Below are 9,110 nucleotides of genomic sequence, written 5' to 3'. Positions count from 1 at the left end.
ACCATGGTCTCTCAGATCCGCACCCAATACCCAGGCTGCTACTGAGTGCTCTGCAGACACCAAGACGGACAACACGCGTCTCTGGTGGGGCAGGCAGATGGGCGAGACCACTACAGCAGCGTCAGGAAGGGGTGTTCGACAGGCACCAGAGAATGTGACAAGTGCCCAGACGGGAGGGCATGGGAGATGGACAGCTAGGGCGCTGCAAATGAGGCAGGCCTGCTCTTCCCTGAGGCCTGGCTGTCGGCAGAGGGGAAACTCGGAGTCGGTTGGTTGGTTGGGCTCTGTGGCATTTGGGGTGCCCTAGGCACCAAGTGGAGCTGGCACGTGGGCAGTGGGGTACTCTGGGAGAGGTCTGGGGTGGAGGCGGACATCTGGACTGCCCAGCACACACTCACCATGTGAGGCACCGGGACTTTGGGCCCGGTGCAGAGCCCCAGAGAAGCCCAACATGGAGAGACAGGTGGAGGAAAGTGAGCCAGGAGAGGAGAGGGACAGCGCAGCCGTGAAGTAGGGGGAAACTCCCAGAACATGGGGGCCTGGGTGCCCAGAGAGGAGCGGGGGCTGCCGTGAAGGCCGCGGAGACACCGACCAGTCTGGGCGGCAGGGAGCAGATGGGAGGACGCGGCTGGTGGGCTGGGGAGGGCTGCAGGCAATCGCTGTGGAAAGAAGGCTCAGAGGGTGCTTTGAACCGTGGGGGCCACCAAGCCTGAGCCTTTAGAAAGGGAGAGAGAGCGGACCAGAGCCATGAGCCCCTGCTGGAGAGGGTGTGTGGGGTGAGCAGGGCTTTGGGGTGCAGGGACACGGCCCCCACTCTGACAAGGCAGGGCGGCAGCACAGATGCCGGGCGGCAGGGGTGGCCATCCGTCGGGGAGGGGGAAGGGAGGTCCTGGCTGTGGGTGTGATGGTGCAGGGACTGTGGGGGGGCGGGTAGGAGGCGGGGAGAAAAGAGCAAGTCTTCATGGAAGGCGACAGCTTAGGCTGCTGAGGAAACCTGGGCCCCAGCTGAGTGCTGTCCCTCCAGCAGCGCTCATGGGGCGTGAGGACGGAGGTGGACGGCCGGGGCCAGCACTGGGGGCGGCCGGGCAGGCAGGAACTTGACTCAAGCTCCTCATCCTTCCGCTGCACCAACAGCACCTGCTTGGGCCACCTTCCTCCTTGCTGTATGCTGTCAGCCTGCTCCCAGGAACAGCCTCAAGCCTGGCGTGGCCCCCGACTCACCATCCCTCACTCTCTCCAGGCTCCGTCCTCACCCATACACTGGACAGGGCTCTCCCGTCCGCCTCGCAGGGACAGGGCCGCACGGCAGCCCCATCCGCAGCCTGCAGCGCCCGGACCGGGCCTGGGCCCATGATGAGGGGCCCATCTCACCTGCCGGCGTTCTTCACAAAGCCCAGGTCGGCCAGCTCCACGTCGCACAGCTCGCAGCGGAAGCACCCGGGGTGCCAGTTGTTGTTCATGGCCTTGATGACGCGGCCGATGATGAACTCGCCTGGAGGAGAGAGGTTCCTGCTCGCCTCGTGCCCTGCCCCTCCGCAGGCCCCTCCCAGAGCTGGGAGGGTGACGCCCGTGGGAGCCCGGGGCCGATGCTCTGAGGGGCAGAGCTCTCTGCCCACCCGCCTCCCAGGCAGCGCCAAGGCCTGTGCGGCCCTTACCACAGGTCCTGCAGCACGGAGCGAACAGCATCTGGAAGTCGTGTTCGCAGTACTTCCGCCCTTCGAGCTGCAAACGGGGCCAGCAGACAGAGGACAAGGAAGGCACTGTCATCCCCCAAGCTGCGCTGGCCCGTCTGCTGGGTGAGGACCTGCCCTCGGGGACGCTGGACAAACACCCCACTTTGTGCACCTGCTACCACCACAGGAAGCTGGTGGGGGGGAGGTGCGGGGAGGAATTCCAGACAGTGAGCTGCCCGTGCAAGGCCTGGAGATGGAACGGGATTGGCCTGTTTGACTTGGGGAGAGTGCAAAGCTAGGGGCCTCGAAGAAGCGGGCAACTCAGCAAGGCCAGCCCCGCAAAAGACCACTGCTGCTTGCAGAAGATCTCGGCCCTGTTGATCTCAGGAACGAGCTGAGGGCTGGGGGCGGAACGTCAGGCTGGGGAGGGTGGGGATCGAGTTTGAATTCTGTGTGTCCCTTGGCCCTGTTTCCTGTGTGAGAAGTCCACTCCCCCAGCGGCCACAAAAGACCCAGGGAAGGGACACAGGAAGCGGGGCAAGGGAGTCCTGCAGCCGCTGTCCCCATCTGTCTGGGCAAGGAGGGCCCTCACACTGGCCCCAAGTGTGGCCCCAAGAAAGCCCCTGCTTTCTTCTCCCTTGATAATTGTATTTGGTTTTCCCCCGTTCTCTAAAATGAGTGTCTTATTAAGCTGCACCTGGCTAGAGCCCTAGCCAGTGACCTTCAGAGGCGGCAGGAATTTAAACTGTCACAGGCACATCCACAGCGCCCTGCCCACATCTCCCCTCCCTCCACCCCCGCCTCCATCATCGGCCAGCATTTCCCAGGAGGCACCACAGGCAACAGCAACTCCTGCTCTGCCAGGCAGATCACATACCCCACAGCCATCTACCAGCCCGTCCCATCAGCTTGGAAATCTGTCCAGCCTCTGAGCACTGCCCTGGTGTGCTGGTAAACATTTCACAACCGGCTCTGAGGCTGCCTTGCAGCGTTTGCCGATTTCTATGGTATAAATATTCCCACCCGTGGTCAATTTCAAGCTACCAACAGACCTCCGCATGGAGCTGAGAAGAGACGTCAGTAGCCACCACGGTACGGTGTTTCCAGCACACAGGCATAATAACAAATCATAACCTCAAAGGCATAGCTGATCGTGAATGTAATAAAGTAATCAGGAAGCGGTGAGTTTTGAGTATCTGTTACCTTTGTTGTTTTTTTTAATTAAGTTTCATTGGAGTATAGTTGCTTTACTATGTTGTGTTTCTACTGTACAGGAAAACGAATGTTACCTTTGTTTTTAATACAGTTTTATCTCATTGTATGTTTATATCATTTAACTTTTAGTAATGGCTGTGTTTAACAACCGGCTTGCAAGGCTGCTGAAAATTTAACGATCTGCTCTTGTGACCCAGTGCAGCCCAGTGTAGGCCCCTTCACTTCCATCTGGATTACCGAAATAATCAGCTTCTGGTCCCACCTGTTCTCCTAGCTTCTGTCCCCGCCGCACACAGTCTCTCCTCAGCAGAGCAACCAGAGGTCCTTCTCTAAGGTCAGACAGACGATGTGACCCCTCCCCTCCAGACCCTGCAGTGGCTGCTGCCCCTCCCAGGAGGAAAGCCTGAGGCTCCACGAAGGCCCACGGGGCCAAGCAAATCTGCCTCCCCACTCTCGTCTTCTTCTGTTCCCTCTCCTTTGCTCTGCTTCCATCACACCGGCCCCCCCACTGCTCCTCAAATACCTGCGTGCTCCAACCTCAGGGCCTTTTTGCCCTTGCTGTGCCCTCTGCCGAGAGCTCTTCCTGCAGGTACACGCTGCTCTCTCACCTCCTTCAGGTCTGCTCAGACATTCCCTTCCCTGATCACCACCCCGCCTCCCCTGAGATGCCTTACAACCAGAGCACTTAGCACCATCTGGTACACGTGGGTTACGCTTACTGCATGACCCCAGGGAGGGTAAGTGCCACCACGGCAGGGTGTTTGCACCCCAGGGCCCCCCAGCAACTGCCCAGAGGTGACAGGATGAACGGCGACTCTCCTTCAGCACCCATGGCCACCAGGAGAACACTGTTCACATCTCACAGGTAAGGGATGGGGCCCCGAGGTGGCCAGCAAGGTCCTCAAGGAGCACCGCTCGGCTCAAGGGCTGGCGTGTCTGCCTCATCCTTCACAAGAGGACCACGGCCAGGCATGGCCCACAGGCTGCCAGAGGGCAGACCCTGAGCTGGGTCCGGGGAGCACGCTCACCTCGTAGAAGAGCCCGTCGGGGAAGGGCCGGAAGCACTGAGCGCACACGAAGCAGTGCTCGTGGTACAGCTCGCCGTTGCTGTTGACAATCCGCTCGGCGGGGGCGAAGCGGGCCTGGCAGCGCTGGCACACGGCATTGGCCAAGGCATTGGACATGTTACTGGGTGGGAAGAAGGAACGGGCAGGTCAGGGCCTGAGGGCCGCACTCGATGGACACGCTTTCTGGGGTGAAGACAGCGCCGTGCTCACCCCGGGTCGGCCTTGACACCGCAGGGACTGAGTCACACAGGCGGGGCCACGCTGCCCGGCACCGGCTTGGGTCACCCATCCCTGCAGCTACCTTGTGCCTCAGGCACATTGGGTGCCAGCGCATGCCAGGCCACGGTGGCCTTCCCAGATGACAACCCTGCGAGGCCAGCGCAGCGCCTCCATCTCCCAGATGGACAAGCGGAGGCCTGGAGAGAGTGACCCACACACCACCAAGGCCACAGTGGGTGGAGGCAAAGTCTACATCAGAACCGGTCCCCCGCCTGACTCTGGGGCCCCGACCTTCCCCCACACCCTGCAGCCCCTGATGCCCTACACGGGGGCTCAGGCGCAGGCCCGGCCGTCGCCGGGCTCACGCCGGCCAGAGCAGTCATGACTCAAGTCCGTTGCTCTCACTCACAGGGCGGCCAGGGCTGGCCCTCGCTCTCCAGGCCCAGACGCCCAGCCGTGGAAGGACCCTAATCACGGCCATGGCCACGGGTTACAGGCTGTTAGACGACGGACACACAAGCTTTCAGCAGGGTGCCTGGCCCACTGTAAGCCCGCAGCGGACGGCGCTGTGCTTGTCAGTGTTACTGACCGGGCCCCCAGGCTGCTCAGTCATGGTGCTGGGCCGTCTCTCGAGGTGTCAGGGACGCTCGGCAGACACAGGGGAGCGGCTCGGGTTTTACACATTTATTTAATCCCCGAGGCCACTCTGCTTTCCTAAGGCTCAGAGGGGTTAAGTAACTTCCCCAAAGTCACAGAGCAGATGACAGCGTCCAGATTTGAACACAGATTGGTCCGACTTCAATGGCTCTTTCCCCTGCACCACGACTTAGTTTCAAATCACCTGCACCCCCAAAACATATAACCACCCTACCATGGGGAAGGTGAGATTGTGAATATTGGAGATGGGAGCAGAGTGGGGAGTGGACCTCCTCATCCACAGAGGGCAACTGCTGTCCCTGGGGAAGCGGCAGACATCCCGCCGGGAGGTGGGGAATCTGAGCTAAACTACAGGGGAAATGGCCACACAGACAGATGTGTGCTGGCTCCAGGCTGGGGCCCCAAGGCTCAGGCTGGAGGAGCCTGGCTGTCAGCCCCGACAGTCTGTACAAACGCCCAGCACCCTGATGCCTGTGTCTTTGGCTACAAGGGCGGCAAAGAAATTTTGTCTCGTGTCAACTGGGTGGGCACAGAAGGAAGGTCAGGCTCAGTGAGGAGAGATGTAACCAGTTGGCAACATCACGTAGACGCGTGCGGTGGCACACGGCACGTCTCCTGAGAACATCTCTTCAGCCTGTTCCGCCTCCCGGGATGCTGAAGCCCACCCCTCCCTCATGGCCACAGCACAGGGAGGAGAATTCTCAAGTGAGCAATGCTCGTGCTGGGGTCCCTAGGCGCGACGAGCCCAGGAGGTGGGAGAGGGCTCTGCCTGTCAGGGGTCTAGGTGTGGACAGTGGGTCTAGCAGAGGGTCGCTGCCACGTGGACACGGTCTGGAAGCCAGGCTGGGGCACCCAGGCAGGACTTCCTCTCTGCTCTGTTGGAGGAGCCCTCGCGGCAAGGGCAGGGCCGGTAGGCTCCTTGGCGAGCCTTGCCAGGCAAGTGCACCTCTGCATGCCTCTGCCTGCCCCCAGGTTACTTGGGGGACCAAAGCCGTTTCCTGCATCCATATTTAAGCCAAAGGGGCAAGGAGGCAGGACAGTGGCAGGAGGGATGGGCAGAGCCCAAGATGACAGGGAGGCTCTGTGCACAGTGACCACCGCCCTCCTTTCCAGCTCCCTGCTGATCGCCACAAGGCGATCAGTACCAGTCGCCATGGGCTGGGCTGGACTCTGTCAGCACAGGCATGGCTTCCTGTCCCAAGAACACTGTGAACCTTGAGGCCTTGTTCTCCCCAAACACACATACCCAAGGTGGCTGGGAGGAAGTTCCAGTGCCTGGCCACGAACAAGACCTTGGCAGGTCTTGGAGTAGTCAGAAATCAACAGGAAATCCTGTGACTCTTGAGCCTGGAATTCCCCACTGAAAGGACCCAGAAAATGAAGCCAAAACAAGAATTCGAGTGCAGCCCCAGGCTTCCAGATTGTTCCAGACCTCTGGACCCTAACCAAGCGAGTGCACAGCAGGCCCATCTTCGGTTTGCCTCTCCAGAACTCCAGCCTCCCCGCAAGGCAGACATTCGGGGACTGCGTCTCCACGCTGTCACCACAGCAGCCGGCCCCCAAAAGAGCAGCTGGCCCTTCACTGGTCTGGGTCTAGTTCCCTGGCTGGGTCCCTGGGAGTCTCAGGTCAAGGATTCTGCCGTCTGTCCCCGACACACCTCGCAATAAGCCCCGGCACAGACAGGTGGGGTGCGGGGGTGACCACCTCCCCCCTGCCCCACCAGCTGCCCCAACCCAGGTCTCGGCCAGGTGCACCCCCGGCGTCACTTCTGTGGCTGCGTCCCCACGGCCCCTGCTCCGGACCGCAGAGAACACCCCAGCTCACTGGCCGAAGGCAGACGGATGGGCCGACGTACTCATGTGCCGGACAGCCGGACCACAGGCCCGTCAGAGAAAATGCCAGTTGTCCCCTGCAGGAGGAGGCCGCTCTGGGCTCCACCCCGCGAGGTTAAACCCTGACAGCCCTAGCCCCCAGCTGTGCGCCTGGAAGAAGGCCCAGCTCCTCGGGGCCTCATTTCCTCATCTGCAAAGAGGTCCCCGAGGAGCAGGACCTGCCCCGCAGAGCTGAAGCGAAGAACTCGCTGCCTGCAGCATAGGTACAGAGCGCGGAGCACAGGGCCGGGCAGGCCAAGCACTGGATACAGAGCGGTTGTTGCCGGCAGCTCAGGGACCCCACCACCACCACCTCCCCCCGCCCCACCGCCACCCCGGCCCAGCAGCGCTCCCTGCAAGGACAAAGGAGGGAGATGCGCATGCTACATCCTCCTCCACACATTCCGCCCAAGAGCTGGGAGCACAGTCTGCCCGGTTACCTGCAGGGAGACACCGCCGCCCCGCCCCGGCTGGACAGCACACAAACACCGCCGAGGGCACGGCCACCACCTAGAGGCCAAACCCCAGAGCACACCTGTGCTCCCGAGCAGGGGCCATGGGGATGCCGTCACAGAAGTGCCCGCTCCCTGAGACGGGCTGGGGCAGCCGGTGGGGCAGGAGGGAGGTGGTCACCCCCATCTACCCTGTACCCTTCTCCGACCCTCCGCGGCACCCCAAAGGCTCTCAATCTTGACAGCCAACGCAAGCCTATTTGTTGCAAGACGTCACTGAGCTCTAGCCTGGGGTGGGCTGGAGGGAGTGCTCTCCGAGCCAGGTCCTCGGGAGGGGAGGTTGCTGGTTCCAGATAAGGAAACTGACGTGCAGAGAGGGTCAGAAGCCCGCTGAGGTCACATGGGATTGGACCTGCGCTCTCGCGTCCCCTCAGCTCCTGGTAGCATCACACAGGCATGACCATTCCAGACTGCTTTTTCAACAGCCCCAGACCATCCCCCACTCCAGTCTCCCACCCACCAGAGCCTAGAAAGCCAGCGTGTGGGCCCAGGAATAGGCAGGGGCTGGCCACAGGGGCCTTTGCACACTCGAGGGTGAGTCCGTGTCGCTGAGGCCAGGTGATCCCGCACAGCAGTCAGTCACAAGCCAGAAGCTCAAAGAAATACCAAGCTGAGGATAGCATATGAACGTATGTGCATGCATGTGTGCACGGGACTTTCCTGAGGCCTGATCTTCACTATCAGCCCTGCCCTCCTTTCATCTGGCTCAAGTTCTTGTGCTGCATCCATACAGTGACACCAGCCTCCAGCTTGGCCTCTGGCCCATCAGGGCCCTGGTCGCCCACTCCCAGCTCACTCCACAGATGTCCACGGTGACCCAGAGGCCAACCGGTGAGGGTTCCTGTTCACTCAGGTAAGTCACTTGTCCTCCCGTGCCCCGGATTCCCCACCGGAGCAGTGGGCTTGTCCAGTGCCCATCCTGGTGTGGCCCCTGGTGAGGGGCCTGAGACACGGATGCAGGTGCAAGCCCGGCTACAACAGGTATCCCGCGGGTGGCCCTCTGCAGCCTCTGCTCCCTGCCCCCCACCTGACGGCCTCCCAGACACCTTTGAGGGCTCAACCCTCAGCCCCGCTCCGGAAGGCTGCCCTGGCCATGCGCGCACCGTGAGCACACAGTGGGGCGCACGTTTAACGCAGAGCATCAGCCTCTGGGTTCGCTCTCCTCCCGCAGCCTCCAGGCCGCCCACCTCTGTGACTGCTACTCTGTCTCCTCCCTGAATCCCCACCCCCTCCTTGCAAACCCCACGTCCTTCCCACAGCTCCTCCCCCACGCCTCCGGGGGTCCCACCTGCTATTTTGATGCCAAAGACCCCAAGCCCGCGGCCCTCACCGCTCTCACTCCCTGCAACTTCAACTTGTCCAGGAGCCCCTCCCCCAGTCCCACCCTCACTCCGGGGGCTCCACTATCTAAGTGCCCCCTCAGGCCCTCCCCACCCCAGGCTAACTCATCCTCTAGATGCCCTGAGGTCCATCCCGTACCCACAGGTTCCCCCTCCCAGTCCCAAAGGAAGCTCTCCTCATTGTCTACACTGGCAGTTCTCCCCGGGATAAAGCAGTTCAGGCTTCAGAGTCAGTCCACCCTGGCTTCAAGTCACAGCTTAGCCATTTTTTGGATGGGTGATGTCCAGCGCGTTCCCTGACCACCCAGGGTGCTCATCTAGAAAGCGGCCAGAAAGCGATCCAAGTCTGAAAGCGGTCGTGGAGGTTACCTCGGGCAACTTATCTGAGCGCCCCATCCTCAGCGCCCTGCCCAAGAGTGCTGATCCCAGGACAGCAAACCCGGCTGGATTAAGCCGCGCCCTGCCCCCCATGGCCGCCACGCCCGGCGCCGAACTCACGCCCGGGGCAGCCGGGCCGCCGCCGCCGCCGTCGGAAGGGCCAGGCGGGTGTCCGAG

At 61.7% G+C, this 9,110-nt stretch overlaps 1 protein-coding gene across 2 annotated transcripts in view; it reads right to left on the bottom strand.

The window, feature by feature from the left end:
• LIMS2 (LIM zinc finger domain containing 2) overlaps positions 1-9,110 on the bottom strand; it is a 58,367-nt gene that overhangs the window by 12,668 nt on the left and 36,589 nt on the right. The window contains exons 1-4 of one of the 2 annotated variants that reach the window (XM_024738019.1): positions 8,925-8,944; positions 3,917-4,076; positions 1,656-1,722; positions 1,372-1,492 (exon numbers count right to left, since the gene is read on the bottom strand). In XM_024738019.1, the coding sequence (XP_024593787.1) occupies positions 1,372-1,492; positions 1,656-1,722; positions 3,917-4,072 (344 nt within the window). In that variant the 5' untranslated portion in view covers positions 4,073-4,076; positions 8,925-8,944. Of the gene's footprint in view, positions 1-1,371; positions 1,493-1,655; positions 1,723-3,916; positions 4,077-8,924; positions 8,945-9,110 lie in introns of those variants that run through there. The other variant, XM_024738018.1, reaches the window with a different exon arrangement.

Source organism: Neophocaena asiaeorientalis, unplaced genomic scaffold, assembly GCF_003031525.2.
Source record: "Neophocaena asiaeorientalis asiaeorientalis breed wild unplaced genomic scaffold, Neophocaena_asiaeorientalis_V1.1 scaffold98, whole genome shotgun sequence".
NCBI classification, from domain to species: domain Eukaryota; kingdom Metazoa; phylum Chordata; class Mammalia; order Artiodactyla; family Phocoenidae; genus Neophocaena; species Neophocaena asiaeorientalis.
The sequence above is the reverse complement of the archived record's forward strand: the minus strand, read 5'-3'. Positions and strand labels throughout refer to the sequence as shown.